At 42.8% G+C, this 17,510-nt stretch overlaps 1 protein-coding gene across 10 annotated transcripts in view; it reads right to left on the bottom strand.

Annotated features, from left to right (window-relative positions):
• TNRC6C (trinucleotide repeat containing adaptor 6C) overlaps positions 1 to 17,510 on the bottom strand; it is a 147,792-nt gene that overhangs the window by 53,449 nt on the left and 76,833 nt on the right. For 7 of the 10 annotated variants that reach the window (XM_037737230.1, XM_037737228.1, XM_037737229.1 and 4 more), the window contains one exon: positions 3,717 to 6,326. In XM_037737230.1, the coding sequence (XP_037593158.1) occupies positions 3,717 to 6,326 (2,610 nt within the window). Of the gene's footprint in view, positions 1 to 3,716; positions 6,327 to 14,762; positions 15,697 to 17,510 lie in introns of those variants that run through there. The other 3 variants (XM_037737225.1, XM_017525008.2, XM_037737231.1) reach the window with 2 other exon arrangements.

Genomic DNA, 17,510 nt, shown 5'->3' on the forward strand with positions numbered 1-17,510 from the left:
AAAAAAAAAAAAAAAAAAAAAAAAAAGGATAGTTTCTGGCCAGGCATGATGGCTCACACCTGTGACCCCAACACTTTGGGAGGCCAAAGTCAGAGAATGGCTTGAGGCCAGGAGTTTGAGACCAGCCTGGTCAGCCTGGGCAACACAGCAAGGCTCTGTTTCTAAAAGAAAAAGTTTCTAAGGATAATATATCAAAGGAGAGAGATCTCCCAACAAATATAATGTGGTTCTAGCCTCTGTAGGGTGTCATGGATGTAATATTTTAGAAATGTCAGCAATCGGGTCATGGTATATATTACATATCTGAGACTTCACCATCTCCCTTCCACATACGTGCCCTCAGAGAGTTACTTAATCTTCTAGATCTCGTTTGTGAAATGAGGCCCAAGGAGCTGTAAAAATTCAATAAGATGACGTATAAAAATGCTCCACACGTGACTGCCAAGCATGGCCGGACCACACTTATTGCAAGACTTCAGTGCCAGGCACAGGGCCCTCTTAGCTTGAGCTCTTCCAGGAGTCTCTGAGCAGGAGAGGACACTCAAATTGTGACCTAGGAGGAAGAGTATGGGACTATTCACTATGGGTGGATGCAACATGCTAGCCATTTAAAAATAGTCATGGGCTGCATAATGACATTTCCGTCAACTGACTGTGTATATGACAACGTCCCCTAAGATTATATATAATGGAGCTGAAAAATTCCCATCACCTAGTGACGCTGTACCCATCACAGTGTAGTGCAATGCATTCCTCAGGTGTTTGTGGTGATGCTCGTGTAAACAACCTACTGTGCTGCCAGCCACAGCAAGGTCTAGCACACTCAACTGATGATGCTAACCAAAGACTGTTACTGGTTTATGTCTTTACTGTACTTCTTGTTATTGCATCTCCAATGGGACAAGGTGTGGAGGTGGACGACAGTGACAGTGAAGATCCCAACCCTGTGGAGGCTTAGGCTAGTGTGTGTGTGTGTCTTAGTTAAAAAAAAAAAAAAGCTCGCAGAACAAGTATATTAAAAATACTTTTGTATAGCTGTACAATGTGTTTGTATTTTAAGCTAAGTGTTATTGAAGCAAAAGTATCTTTTAATCTTTTAATAAGTATAGCGTGGCTTAAGCGCACAGTGTTCACAAAGTCTACAGCAGTGCACAGTAACACCCTAGGCCTTCACACTCACTCACCGTCACTCACTCACTGACTCACCCAGAGCCACTTCCAGTCCTACAAGATCCACTCATGGTAAGTGCCCTACACAGGTGCACCATTTTTAATCTTTTATATCATATTTTTAATACCCTCTTTTCATATTTAGATACATAAATACTTAACCATCGTGCTACAACTGCCTACAGTATTCAGAAATATGCTGTGCAGGTTTGTAGCCCAAGAGCAATTTGTACCATATAGCCTAGGTGAGGAGGCTACACCATCTATGTTTGTGTACCCCTACTTTATAATGTTAACACAATGCTGAAATTGTCTGATGACACACTTCTTAGAATGTATTAGCACTGTTAAGCAATGTTGACCGTATTAATTCTGTTCTTGGAGCCTTTTTTTTTTTTTTTTTTTTTTTTTTTTTTTTTTTTTTTTTTTTTTTTTTTTTTTTTTTTTTTTTTTTTTTTTAAAAGAAATGGGGACTTACGATGTTGCCCAGGTAGCCTTTGAACCCCTGGGCACAAGCCATCCTCCCACCTCAGCCTCCCAAGTAACTGGAATTATAGGCGGAGGCTCTCAGATCACTTTGCTGCATACCTTTACTATAATGCTAATTAAAGCCTATTAAATTTGGTATTACTGGTCTGTCCCACTAGACTATTCCTTACTTAGGAATAATCTTATTTTTCAAATCCCTTCATTTTCCTTCTTCCTGCTTCTCCTTATTGCCCCAAGTACTTTATAAAATGTAAGGGCCTAGAAATGTTAGTCATATGCTGGTAAAAAATTGGAATTGCAAATTCAAGTACCCCAAGGAACCAGCCAGTTAACGTAAACAGGCCCAGTGTAAGAACAGCAGCACAAGCCTGATGAAGCTTAATGGCTACTGATCAAAAACCTCAGTGCTGGGAACCGTCAGGGGCGGTGCGGAGTGTGGCCTCATGGAGAGAACACACAGGCCCTTATGAGGGCAGAGGCTCTGACTGACTGCTGCCATGTGAATCCAATGTGTCAGACTTTTCAGGTTTCCAAAGGAAGCCAGAAATCTGGAATTTAATATAAAACCTTTGCATTAAAAAATGCCGATTCACAGAATAAATGTAGGCCGAAAAGGCACATTTGTGGGACTAGGTGCAGCCCACGGACCACCAGTTTTTGATGTCCGGTTTAGTGACACTGACGTGTTAGATGGAGGCTAAAACTGTCTTGAGATCCATAAAGGACTCCTGATGAGGCAGCCTCAGAGAGGTACAAGTGAACCACCAGAAGTCTACGAGGAGGCTAGAGGGCCCAGCTGGTGGGCCAGGGGAGGTCCTATAGGGCAGTCATATTTGAATTAATACAGCAAGTAGGACATTCTCCTGTTGAATGCTTATGATCAATACCAAAAAGGTACTCAAATGCCCAGGCTCCCCTACACAAGATGGTGACCCCTCAACTCCACTGGTCCCCAGCGTGCAGACCTCCTGGGCTGTTTCCTCCCTTGCACCATCACCGCCTGATACTAAGTATATACTTTAATTCACTGCTGTTTGCTTCCCTTACTAGATCTACACCCTACCATGGCAGGGTTTTGACTGTTTTACTCCTTGCAGTTTCCCCAGCTACTACAGCACAGCTCAGCACATGGCAGGCCCTAATAAATTCACTGTGTATGGTGATCTCTGGGCCCTGACATTGCCCAGGAACCCTCCAAGGGCCCCAGTCAGTTCTCTGTTCCTGTTCTCTACATGGGCTAATGCATGCTCCCCCTCTGCTCATGCTGCTATTCCTAGCCAGCCCTCTTCCCCTCTGCGCTGGTATCCATCACACTCCCAGAGAGAAAAGAACCCCAGAAGGTGGCCTTGACCCTCTGGCCATGACAGCCTGGCCCACCTGTGCAGCACTCTTTCCAGCTCCTTGCTTCACAAGATGGATGAAGTGCCCTTGTCCTACTGGACGCGGGGATCTCCTCCCTCTTATTCTCATCTTTACTTGTTCCTTTCTAACAGCTTTGAAACATGCTCATGACTCTGTCACCTTAAATCTCTCTACTCTGGACTTTGACCCTCTGGCTGAGAACTGGTCTTCCATATCTGGCACTTTTTATCATCTCCACTGGACACATCAGGGTCTGTGCCTACTGCTGTGCTCATGGGCATGTCGGTGAATTGGCACAGTCATCTGCCAGCTTGCCCCAGCTCTGAACTGTGTCTGTCTCATCTTCTTCTTTGCTCCTGCATCCAAATGGTTACGAAATCTTGCGGTCATGCACTGCCATTGCTTTCAAATCCATCTCCGTCTCCACCCCAGGCCACCACCACCACCACCACCACCACCACCACAACATTCATTTGATGTCCTACTAAATATGCTTAATATATTTTTTTCTTGGATAGAAAACCACCAGAGGATGCTGCTTTGCTTGCTCTCACTGGATACTCTTTAAATATTGTAGGGTGATAGGGAACTTAAATTATTTTAATGTTATTTGCTATAAAAACACTATTTGAGAGTATTCATGAATATATAATGAGAATACGCTATTTTTTTACTCATAAAGAAATATTCAATACCTTTCATACCTGGACCGAGCAATGGTGATCGATTCAGCTGAGTACTGGCCTGGTGCGGTGGTGGCGTCTCCACCCTGTGTGTGGTGTTGCTCGTGGTAGTGGTGGTGGTGGTGGTATTGGTCGTGGTACTGCTCTGGATGACCGGGTTGTTTCTATCCCACATGTTTACAGTTTTATTGTTATAGTTGCTTGGGTCCCCCCAAGCTGAGGTACCATCATCAATTTCCATTTTGCGGCGAATGGATGGTGGAGAGGGTTCTTCCCAGCCAGTTGCCTCGCTGCTGTCCTTCTGTTTGACTGGTACTGGCCCCCCGATCCACCCTGTTCCTGTCTGTTTCACAGAAGCAGCTCCTCCCCAGTTACTCACATTGTTGTCTTGGGGTTTATTAGCCCAGTTTTGTTGGGGGCCAGGTTTTAAAGTCTCCCCCCAGTTTGTACCTGGATTGACCTTTGTATTTGTGCTGCTGCCCCAGCCGCTGGTCCCAGATCTCGTGGTGTCATTCCAACCAGACCCTGATCTATTACTATCAGCATCCCATCCAGATCCATTCTTTTTCCCATCCCCCAAGTGTGCCAGGACAGACGATGAATCTGCCCAGTCTCCCCCTCCTGCACTCCAGGCTGGATTTGATCTTTGTCCATCTCCCCAGTGTTGGGATTTGGGCTTTGGAGGCTCGCCCCAGGTGGGTGACTTGTCCTCCTGATTTACAGCCCCACTCCAGGCATGGCCACTCTTAGCAGCAGCAGCAGTACTAACAGCAGTAGAGCTTATCGAGTCCCCCCAAACCCCTGGGCCACTTGGCGCTTTGTTGTTGCCGTCTCCCCAACCTGTGTTTGCTGGCACAGCGGCAGGTGGCGCATTGACCCACCCAGATACTGAAGAGGTATTTGTACTGTTCATGATGGACCCATCGTTCTTCCCCCCTGAGTTTGAAGGCTGAGTAGCTGCACAACCCCAGGCCTCTGTCCCATTGTCATTTTTCCTTTCAGGCCTAGGGGATTCTTCAAATTCCCAGGCAGTGTTTTGCTTTACAGGAGTCTGTCCCCAACCAGTATTAGACAGAACTCTTGGGTCAAGATCATTCCTTGGCAACTGGATATGCCCTTGGTCTATAATCCCTTTATCTCGCCTTCGGCCTTCTCCTGTTCCTTCCCTCCCAGTGCTTCCTTCATTGTGGTTGCCAGAACCATCACTACTTCCTTCACTTGCTGTAGTTCCGGAAGATGCAGCTTTGGCCCAGGAGTTCATGTGTTCACCGCTAGGCTGCACAGAAGGGTTCTGGCTGCTGACACTAGGACTTTCCCACCCTGTTGATCCTTTCCCATTGATGTCACTATTGGAATGCTGGTTTGGGGGCTTTCCCCATTCTCCATTCACACCATTAGAGGTGCTTCGGCTGGGGTGGCCCCAAGCTCCTGAATGGATATTACCAACGCCATTGTTGCCACTGCCCCTTCCCCAAGCAAGTATTCCAGGACCAGCAGGAGGTCCTGAATCCCAAGCATTTCCTCCATTTCCTTCCTTTTGCACAGCACTGCTGGATCCATTTTGTTTAGCACTTAATGCTGAGTTCACAGTGTCTCCATTCCCCTGACTGAACCCAGAATTGCCATTTCCTGTGGCAGGGTTACCTGGGGACAATCCCCACACAGAATTGCTTATTCCTTCAGCACTGCCCCCACTGACTTGAGAAACTGATGATCCATTAGCACCAGGAAGGCCTTGCAGGTGGGGTGGGATGATGGCCCCCATACCAACAGCCATGCCCCAGTTTGGCAGTCCATTTGTCTGCATTGCATTGATAGGGTTGGGTGAAGAGTTCATGGGGTTAGTGTTATTTGGTCCATCAGTGTTAAGGTTCTGAGGTTGTACGCTGAAAGACACATTCTGAGAAGTGGACGTTTGTGGTTCTGTGCTCTCTTGCGGCAGCAAGTTTCCCCAAGCACCTAAAGTGCCTGTTGGGTTCCCGTTCTGGTTGCCCATATTTTGACCTATGGCACTGACTGGACTGCAAATACTGGAAGGGCTGCCTGTCGCCACGGTTCCTTCATGTCCAAGTACAGGCCAGGCAGCTGGGTTGGCATTAGGATTAAGGTTCAGATTAATGCCAGCATTGGAGTTGGAAGCACCCCAGCAATTCTGACTTCTCCCGTCTCCAATCATGGTGTCCATTTTTCCATCCCCACCACTGACAGAGCAGTGAGCCAGGCCAGAGCTGGAGCCTGTGGCTACACCCCACACTCTGGCTGCACTTCCATTACTGTTCGCTCCTCCTGCTCCAAGGGCACTCTGATTAGAAGGGCTTTGGACGAGTGCGCCATTGGTGCCATTATTGCCATTTGTCTTCTTGGTATGTCCAGTGAAGTTGCCCTGGGCACTCCCTGTAGCCATGCTACTGTTCTCTGAGCCACAGTTGGAGGCAGAGTCAGTGTCTGTAGTACATTCTGAGGCAGATTCAGTCTCTGTTCCTGTGATGGAAGGCCACGCCTCCTTGTCTGTCCTATCTATTATCACTTTATCCCAGCTGCAGTGGGCTTCACTTCTGTAAGCAGGCTGCTGTCCCCAGTGGGAATTTTCATAATGATCTGCCAATCCACTATGACTGAGATCTGAAAAAGATGAAACAAAATTCAAAATTAGATTTTCTACCCATTTGTCAATGAATCAACTGTTAACTAGTCTTTGGGGAAGCTCTTTATTTCAAGTCTTCAAATCTGAATGACAAACACTAAAAAATGACTTAAAGAAAAAAGCTATTTGTCTTCTTCCATTTTAAAAAGCGTTAATGTTTCTAAAATTATATCAATTCCTACCACTACACCATACTATTATTACCCTTGGAGAATACTCACAATGCACATTAGCACATAAGGATCTCTGAAAGCATCTGTAGGAAAGGCAGCTCTGAAAGACACGTGACTTTGCAACTCCTATAAACATAAAAACTGCGAAACGCTGGCAATGACAGTAAGTTCATATGGAGTTGTGAACAAAACTTGTAGTTCTCTTTAAGACCTCTAATTACAGTATTATATAGAGGCAGAACATGGCTTTCAGCAGAAACAAATTGTAAATTGCACTGCAGAGATCATAACAGAACCAATATTTGGGGTGGGGGAAGTGGTGACGGAAGGAGAGGGAGATAAGACATATGAGACAATGCTATCTTATGCTTATCAAGAATACTAAGGATTAGAAATGTTTAATTAGGTTTATGCTACTTTATCTGATCTTATCTGCAATTTAGTTTATCAGTCTCCTGCGCATTAATTTAAAAAATCTGCAACTCAAGGACATGGCTAAAAAAAAAAGAAGAAAAAGAATCTCAGCCCTACAGGTGGTATCTTTTGGGTCTCCAAGGATTCCCTCTCTCCTTGTTTTCTATTTCTTTAGAGACTTTTCATTGGAGATCCCTAGAATAACTTTATATGCTATCTTTTTATAGTATTTGTATAACTCTTTGGGTCCTTTTAAAGAATCCACTGTTTGGGATCTGCAATATTATTTCTTATGACTTTAATAATTATTTAAGTATTTCCAACATTGCAATCAAACTTATATTCCAATCAACTTTTCAGCAGACTTTTAAAGTATCTATCAATCAAAAATAAAGTAAAAGAAATGTTAAAAAAATTTAACCTAAACAAACAACTCACATATATAATTTAGAAATCTCAGGTGAGTTTCTTTAAATACTATTTTATTGTAATATACAATTAAATTGCAATAAAACATTTTCTTATCTTTTAGCATATTTTAATTATGTTCTCTTCAAATTTATTTTAACAAGAAAAATATTATGGACAGTTAGAACATGAATTTGCCAAATAAATTCTCTTTTAAAGTTTGATAGAGCTAAAGGAAAAAAAGTATACATGTAAAAAATTATCATTATCATTAGAAAGACCATACTAAAGCTAATATCGACATTAAGAGAGATTTTTATTGCCTGACTTAAGAGCAATGTAATGATTTTAGAATGATGCTGTAGGTGATTTCAAGGTAGGTACATAATTCCAGGTGAAAACTACAAAGGAAAATGAAGACAGGCAACAGAATTTTTTTTTTTTTGAGACAGAGTCTTGCTCTGTTGCCTAGGCTGGGGTGCAGTGGCCTAATCTCCGCTCACTACAACCTCTACCTCCTGGGTTCAAGAGATTCTCCTGCCTCAGCCTCCAGAGTAGCTGGGATTACAGGTGTGTGCCACCACACCTGGTTAATTTTTTGTATTTTTAGTAGAGACGGGGTTTCACCATGTTGGGCAGGCTGGTCTGGAACTCCTGAGCTCAGGTGATCCGCCTGCCTCGGCCTCCCAGCTGGGATTACAGGCGTGAGCTATTGTGCCCGACCAACAGAAAACTTTAAATATTGAAACTGTTACAAAATGACTAGGTTCTTCTCACTGCCAAATATTAGGGGTTGGCTCTATAACCAATAGGGGTTGGACAATCTGGTTTCCAACATACTTTAAAAACTAACATAATAACTAAAGAGATAAATGAGCCATTCCTCATTTAACACAGAAAATAAGATGAAGTTAACACACTAAGATTATGGCTTGTTGCCAGCAAATATTGCCACATTTCATTTTACCATGTGTTTGGCTTCCCTCAGGGACAGGTTGTGCCATAAGGCAGACTGCCTCCTGACTAGGACAGCACTCACTGCAACCCACACCCAGAAAGCAGGAGGTTAACAACCTGGCTGACCAATGTATTCTTTTCCATATGTGAGGTGCCATTTGAATACACAGTATTGTTGGTTCCATTCCACAATAGTCACATTGTGAAAGAATCTGCCCTTTGTTAATGGTCTGCTTTGAGGACTTGAGGATTGCGCAGCCCCTAGTTTGACAGGTTCACACTCAGTTATATGACAGGTTTGAAAAAAGCAGAGCATTACAAGCTGGTGGCTAATAAATGCTGTGGGACAACAATCTAGCCACATGAAATGAAAGTAGATCCCTTATATGATATACAAAAACACATTCTAGATAAAGACCTAATTAGGAAAAGCGAAACTTCTTAAAGCTTATTAAGGAAATATAGGAGATCATCTCTATAATCTTGGACATTGTATCTTCTTATAAAAGACATGAAATACATAAGACATAAACAGGTGATAAATTCAACTATGCTAACAATAAAAACATCTATATAACAAAAGATAACACATAATGGAAACTAGAAAAACAAGCCACAGGCAGGGAGAAGATACAACAGATAATGTATGGTTATCAGATTAAAGAATTCCTGGCTGGGTGTTGTGGCTCTCGCCTGTAATCCCAGCACTTTGGGAGGCCGAGGGGTGGGTCTCTGGAGGTCAGGAGTTTGAGACCAGCCTGGCCAACATGGTGAAACCCTGTCTCGACTAAAAATACAAAAATTAGCTGGGTGTGGTGGTGCATGCCAGTAACCCCAGCTACTCAGGAGGCTGAGGCAGGAGAATCACTTGAATCCGGGAGCTAGAGATTGCAGTGAGGTGAGATCACGCCACTGCACTCCAGCTTAGGTGACAGAGCAAAACTCCACCTCAAAAAAAAAAAAAAAAAAAAGAAAAAGAAAAAGAGACTGAGCCTGACAGTTATTTATTTCATTTTTCTTTTTCTTTATATAGCACAAAAAATACAAAAATTAGCCAGGCATGGTGGCGTGTGCCTGTAATCCCAGCTACTCGGGAGGCCGAGGCAGAAGAATCACTTGAACCCGGGGGGCAGAGGTTGCAGTGAGCTGTGATCGCTCCACTGCACTCCAGCCTAGGCAACAGAACGAGACTCCATCTCAAAAGAAAAAAAAAAATCCTAAAAATCAGTAAGAAAAAGGCCAAGAACCCAACCAGAAATGGGGAAAGGATAGGAACAGGCAATTTAGAAAAGAGAAAACTCATATAGCCATTAACATATATGAAACAACAATCAACCTTATTAGCAATCAAGAAATGCACTTTAATGTCACACTCTAGATGAAAGTGACATAACACAACAATTTGTGAACTGTGGTTCCCTCTGCGGGTAGGATGGGGACACCCATAACATTTCTAAAATAGAGAGCTCTGAAGAAAATATGACATCATATTATGTTAAATCTCTACTGTGAATACAGTTATATTATTTTCTGTATTCTTTCTATTTAAAAAATATTTTTAAAATTTTCAATTTTCACGCTTAAATGTGATACAAATGAGGTGGCACAGAAGTCTTACAAAAACCCATCTGTTCCCTGAATTGTCTCCCTTTTTTTTTCATTTTGAGAAGGAGTCTTGCTCTGTCACCCAGGCTGGAGTGCAATGGCATGATCTCTGCTCACCACAACTTCTGCCTTACGGGTTCAAGTGATTCTCCTGCTTCAGCCTCTTGAGGAAGCTGGGATTATAGGCACATGCCACCATACCTGGCCAATTTTTTGTATTTTTAGTAGAGACAGGGTTTCACCATGTTGGTCAGGGTGGTCTTGAACTTCTGACCTCATGATCCACTTGCCTCAGCCTAAGTGTCTAATTTCTGAAGGTGAGTTTCTTGAGGGCATGGCAAATATCTTTTGTTTTCCATTCAAAATGCTTGCCACATATAGGCAAACAATATATGTTTCCTAGGCGAACAAAACCATAAACACATAGTGCTACAATCTGAGTTCTAGCTAAAGTCATCAATTAGCTGCACTTGCACAGACCACGTTGCTTTGAACAAGCATGTCTGTCTTCTGAGGGAACCACTTCCACCACAATGATAACGCCTCCTACTCCGACATTCCCAGATCTATACCCTTGAGGTATAGATCTCAACTATGCCACAGCAAAGTAACCACCAATGGGGCAATGCTGGCAGGAAGCAAAGTCAGTTCTACAAAGGCCAAAATTCATCTGCAATAGCTGAAGTGCCATAAAGATGGCCACACAGAATGCCATAAGGATGAAGTCATGCCTGTTGAGTTTACATACTGGGTATTTCTAGAACGTTTTCCATTAAAACACAAGAAACAAAACTTCCCTCTGAATGTCCCTATCCAAGCACCCTCACGTCTTGACTGGATTACTGTAAATAACTTTCCAACAGGTCTCTTCCCATGCCCCATATTGCCCCATCCCCAGTAACATGCTCAACGCTGTGTATAGTGCTCTTTTCCAAATGAATGCCCAGTGAATCATCAATGGCCTGTTCTCTTTTTAGGCCATTCACATCATTCTTTCCCTTGCTCTGTGCTCCAGCCAGTTCCTTGGGGTGCCATCTGTGTCCTGCCCTCCCAAAGACAGGGCTGTTAAAGGTGCCATCCCCTGCCCGGGCTCAATGTCTATTCTTTTTCCTATCTCAAATCCATGGACACTTAATTTGGGAAGTTTTCGTTCCCCAGTTAGGCCTCGCTCATATATTCGTTGTAACGGTCTTCCTTTCAAGTCACTTAGACCAACCAGGTGGCCAACAATTTCTGTCAAGGGCCTGAGAGCCAAACTACTTTAGGCTTTGTGGCCCATATAGTCTCTGTCACAGCTACTCAGTTCTGCCACTATGGAACAAAACCAGAATGAGTGTGGCTATATGCCAACAAAACTTTATTTACAAAAATAGGTGATGGGCCAGATGTGGCTCATGGGCCCAGAGCTTGCTAACCTGATTGACACAGTAACTATGATTGAGTGCCTCCTATGTGCAGCTACTGTGCCAGGGACTCAGCCATAACAAGACCAACGACTTCCTTCTCTCATGGAGCACACATCCTAGTGTGAGTTATCATGTGACTGGCTGGTTCTCCCTCTAGGCTGTAAACACCAAGGGGTGACTATTTTGGTCCTATTTTTTTTATTGCCAGTGTTCAGCAGAGTATCTGACAGAGAAGCAGCAGTAAGTAAGCATCCACTGAAGGAATGAATTAATAATTTGTATCAATACTTGAAAGCAGTTTTCTAGTAATATAAATGATGCTTAAATTTTCAGTCTTGAAGGTAATGTTAAGATTAAGCTTAGGTTGCCATGTTGACTAGCAACCAACCCAAATGAAGTTATTTGCAAAGACACTGTGAGTTATCCACTCAGAAAAATTAGTACAAAAGGAACTGGCAGTTCAAAATATTTTTTAGTCAGAAAAAAATTACAACTGAAACCATGAATCTATGTTAAAAACACATTGCTGCCTTTGGCAATAAGTTATACTACCTCACCCCTAGGTATACACCCAAAAGAAAGGAAATCAGTACACTGAAGAGAGAGCTTCGACATTTGCTGCAGCACTACTCACAACAACCAAGATTTGGACAAAACTTATGTGTCCATGAACAGATGAACAAAGAAAACATGGTACAATGGAATACTATTCAGCCATAAAAAGAATAAGATCCTGTCATTTGCAACAACAGAGATGGAACTGGAGGTCATTATGTTAATTAAAATAAGCAGGCACAGGAAGACAAGCTTTGCATGTTCTCACTTATTTGTGGGAGCTAAACGGAGATTGGGTAGAAGGATAGTTACCAGACGCTGGGAAGGATAGTCAGGGAGTGAGGGGTGGAGAGAAGTGGAGATTAATGGGTACAAAAAATAATCAGAAAGAATAAGACCTAATAATTACTAGTGTAACAGGCTGACTATAGCTAAAAATAATTTTACTGTACATTTAAAAATATGTAAAAGGGTATAATGGAATTATTTGTAACACAATGGATAAATGCTTGAGGTGATGCATACCCCATTTACCCTGATATGATTACACATTGCATACCTGTATCAAAATTATCTCCTGTAACCCATAAAAATACCTATATATACCTTCTATGTACCCACAAAAATAAAAAATATATATAAAATATATAAGTTTTACCATATAAGTCAATTTGGAACAATGCTATTTTACTTAAGAAGAAACCAACCAACCGTCTGTCTCTCTTCTCCTACCTCTGTAGCCGCCTTGTGCCTCCTGGGATAAGCAGTGGCCTCGGGGCCACCTTGTGGCTGGCGAGAGAGGAGCAGGGAGTACGCCCAGCCCAGCCCACTGAAGCTTCAGGCTGCAGCTGCTGACATTCCATGTTTGGCTACCATTATGAGACATACTGCTACTCTTTTTTCTTTCTCGTATTTTAGCTGCTCTCTTGCTCCTTACTTCTTGGTTTTTCCATCTCATCAAATGACCTGGCTCCCCCAAAATTAATTTTATTGAAAATTCAATGCAGGTTTGGGGGGGAAAAAAAGTACCTACCACTTACAAGCTCTCTTTTGAAGGGTAGGCTTAGGGATCTCTCTGAAAATCATAAGTACAAACCCCCCAAGCCAGGGACTGTATTGCATACTGAGCTAATTGAAATACGCTTTTAGTTCTATCAAGTCTCTGAATGTCTCCTCTTCCTCCTCTCCACCACCACCACCACCACCACCGTCATCACCATCACCATCACCATCATCCACATATTCTTTTAATCAGAATACTAGGATTTCTTCCCAAAATGAAAATGTAGTCTAAAAGATTAAACTTGGTTTAAAAAAGTTATGAAACGACTGACTTTTATGAGCAGCCATCTTGAAATGAATAAAAATTCTGAAATGAACGAAGATTAAATTCTCTTACAGGTATTCAAGACTCTTCTGTTCAGCACATGAGCTTTCAAAGGCTAAAATCCACACACCTGAACACAGCAAGTCTGAAGAGAGTTTACAAATGAAAGTCCTCACATTTATAAGACATCATATACCTTATACCATTTTGGAGTCTGAATTATTTCCATACATATTGGCTTAACTGAACCTTACAAACAATGTCAGTTTTACAGATGAAGAAACAGGCTGAGAGAGGCCAGGGGAAGTGGCCAGGGTTTGTAACTCATAAGCAGTAAGGAATGAACTGAAATCTGGGTTTTCAGAATACAATCTAGTATTTTTCCCACCACACCATTCTATTATCAAATAATTTTTCCCCTAAAAAAAGCCTTAAAAAGAAAAAAGAATGGAAGCTCCTGTATAATGTTAAATTCTATTTTCTTCTGCTGTTTTAAGTGGTTTACACAGCCTATAAATAGGTGTCTATAAAAATCTAAGCAACATAACTGTCTTAAGTGATTAAATTAAAAAGGATTACATAATAGCATGGTTGAAAGAGAGCAGCTTTCCTTTGTCTTTAAATTTCAAAATGTCACCACATAAAGATAAAATTTTCCCAGAAAAGTATTTAAGGAAGAGCTTCCAAAAGCTACAGAAAGCAAAATTTTAATTGGGTATCAGATTAATCAGATAGGAAAGTGTGGACAAGATTTACTCAGAGGTGTGCAGAACACTTAACTGGTCCTGACACTGACAAAGAGTAAATCCGTTCATTCTTTATCATCAGTCCTTTTAACTGAAACAATACAATATATATTATAAAAACGAATTCTCAATGCTTTCAACAGTTGACAATATGTTTACTAAGGCTTACAGATACGAAATCCTTCGCTGCTTCGTTTTCAGGGCTAGGATAAATGCTACAACTGCTTTCAGCTTTTGAAAACCAAAGATGCCTCCCCCTCTACTGCATTCACTGGGAGTAAAGATCTCAGGGAGAAAGTACTTTGAATTCAAAATTCCATTGCTGGACAGACTCCCAAACATTTCATCTGTCAACTACTATAAATACAAGGAATTATGAAATGCAGAACAGAGTACAAGATTTATTGGAAACATGAAAAGTGTCCAAAAGAATAAGCTTTTGCCTTGTGTTTTTCTTCAAAACGGCAGTAAAATGAGATTGCTTCCTGAAGGTTAAGAGTCTATTAAATAAAGGAAACAGGGGGCAAAAGGAGCTTGCTTCCTAATTTGGGAGGGGCTGCCTGTGCCAACCAAGCAGAGAGAAATCACAGTAGGTAAAGCCATGGGCAAGTCTCTGCTCAGTATAGTACATCTTTAGCAGGCAGCTCTTTTCCAAGACGCCATTTTATCCAACCTGAATTGCAGCCAAGAGCTAGGGACGCGGAGCTACCACTCACACGCTGGAATGTTATGTCACACACGGACTCGCGAGAAGCAGCCACTATTTGTTTCGTGTTTGTTCCATTTCTCCTGCTCTACGAGGGGCTGACGGGTGAGGAAATACCTGCAGACGGTGCCGCCCAACCCTCCTAGGAGACACCACCTCGCGTGCACAGCTGCCTCTATGCCTGCATCTAGGCTCGCCTGGGCTCTCGCTACAACATGTCGGCTGGGTACAGCGAGAGCCGCCTCCTGTAGAGCTGCCAGGGAGCTGCCAGGAAGATCCCTGGGCCAGCCTGTGTCGGGGCCACCCGCGGGCGCTTGCAGCCGCGAGCTGGGCAAGGCTGGGCAATGCCCTTTCTACACCAGGAGGCATCCGAATCATCCCCTTCAACTAGGGGTGGAGGCATGGACGGATGGGATTTTACAGCTTTGATTCTTTAATTGCAGCTGACACTAAACCGATCTTCCTTCCTCTTTAAATTCTTTCAATTGTCACAAACATTTTCACTTCAGGACCCAGTTACAATTAGCATCACAGCCACTTTTCTTCTGTTTTTTTTCAAAGTCAGCCAAAAGAATAATGGCATTTTGCCTATTGGCTGCAAGCAAATAAATTGCTGTTCTCTCATCCTGCCTTTGTTTTCCGCTGCTTCTTTCTTTTTTTCCCTAAACAACTCCTAAACATTTGGCATCCCAACACTAGCTGTAATATTCGAAATGAGCCCCATATGTAAACTGGCAAGTGTCCAGCTTCTTAATTACTTTCCTGCCTCTATCTAAAAAAGATCTAAGTAGCAAACACTGCTGTATATTAATCAAAGCCTCTGTTTATAAATGTTCAAAGCAGCCACCAAAACAATACATTGTTCTGCTTTTGGCACAAGAAGTTATTATTATTTTTTAAAGATAAAAGCTCTCAAGTGTTTCAAGCTGGAGTTATCCTGCAGACTTGCAAAAACATAATCTGCACTGAACACGACATGGTATCAAGTGGCATCCTTTGGAATCTCTGGAAATCACTGTACTTACTCATCTTCCCAGTTAAGATCTGTTGCCACGGCCAGGCCTGGTGGCTCACGCCTGTAATCCCAGCACTTTGGGAGGCTGAGGTGGGCAGATCATGAGGTCAGGAGTTTGAGATAAGCCTGACCAACATGGTGAAACCCCATCTCCACTAAAAATACAAAAATTAGCCGAGCATGGTGGCAGGCACCTGTAATCCCAGCTACTCAGGAAGCTGAGGCAGGAGAATCGCTTGAACCTGGGAGGCAGAGGTTGCAGAGAGCTGGCGAGATTGCACCACTGCACTCCAACCTGGGAGACAGAGCAAGACTCCGTCTTTAAAAANAAAAAAAAAAAAAAAAAAAAAAAAAAAATCTGTTGCCACTTGGCTAAATGAACTCCCCTCCAAATACATACATGAATTTACAAATCCACTTTTCCCTGTATTATTCTATGAGAACGCCAATGTTTCATTTGCTGGTAACAGTCTTTATCTAAAGAGAACCTGGAACCTGGGCTGGAGGCACCCTGGCCTGACTGCCTCACAGAAGCCCTTCCACTACTGGCAAAAACTGACTGTCTCTCTTTGGCTCCTGCCAGTTAAGGGGAAAGGAATAAAAGTTCTTCCAGAAAGCTGAAGACCCTGCCCATCACCCTGCATTTCCACCACTCTTATTCTATCTCTGTCCTCTGGGGCTGCCCAGGGGCAGTGGGCTCTCAGGCCAGCCCTTTGACAGCTGAAATGCACACAAGCCCTCCTCCTCTAGGGCTTGCTGGAGGCTTCCCTGTGCCATTCCCTAGCGGGCATTTCCAGGCCTTTATTGCCCTGTCTGCTCTGGACGCCCTCGTGTGAGAGCCCATTTTTCCCACGAGGGATGGCAGCCACAGGATGCTTCCTGAGAACAGCCACAGCATTACCCTCTGGTAGGAGGGTCAGTAGGACGCTGAAAAGCTCCGTTCAGAATTGTCAGCCCATCACAAAATTGTTTTCATTTGACTGAATCTCACTTCAACATCAGTATTATCGAACACTAAAACTATCTAGGACTTATTTCTGTATGTAAGTATTAGAAGTTTTGGTTACCTTCTAAAATGGGATACTTGTTGACATCAATAATGATACAAAACCAATAAAGCTTCTGCCCAATGCCTGGCTAATATGGGTGGCGGCAAGAAGCTGACACAGAGAACAGAGGGGATGGCTGACCTGATAAGAGGTAGGGAGTTGGGGAGCAAGATTTGAAATTGCTGTCCTGTGGAGACCTGTGACCTAGCAAAAGTTCAACTGGTTCTTGAACACAGGCCACTCTTTATTGTCACATAAAGTGAGACTGCTGCTCACTGGAAGATTAACTCTATCTACACCTGAGCCTGTTCTGTAAAGAACAGTCAATTCTGTTTTGGTCCCTACTGTCTCTTGACACGTCCCAACTTGCCTGTCATTAGTTCATGCCACTGGGGAGAGAACAACCGCAGAGCATTCAGTTGTCAGTAAAGAGCTGTGCTCTAGGTGTCTGCAGGATGGATTCCTATGTCTGAACAGCTAGGTCATATCACCCAACATTTTGATAAATCCTGCCAAATGCCTACTTACATTCCGACCAAGAGCACACCAGTGCCGCCCTTTCCCACACTCTCGACGATCGCCTGCGGTGGTTATAGGGTCTTGAGAAGATTAAATAAGTTAATATGTGTAAAGCAATTGGATCTTGTAAATGGTAAGCACTCAATCAATAGTACAGTTGTTATTATAATAGAGGGATATTAACAAGATCTAAAGTTTTGACAATTTGGTAAGTGAAAAGTGCTCTATCAATGTTGTTTCCATTTATCTCTTCCCTGATTACAAGGAAATACTTTCAACATA

Source organism: Cebus imitator, unplaced genomic scaffold, assembly GCF_001604975.1.
Source record: "Cebus imitator isolate Cc_AM_T3 unplaced genomic scaffold, Cebus_imitator-1.0 Scaffold36, whole genome shotgun sequence".
Taxonomy (NCBI): Eukaryota; Metazoa; Chordata; class Mammalia; order Primates; family Cebidae; genus Cebus; species Cebus imitator.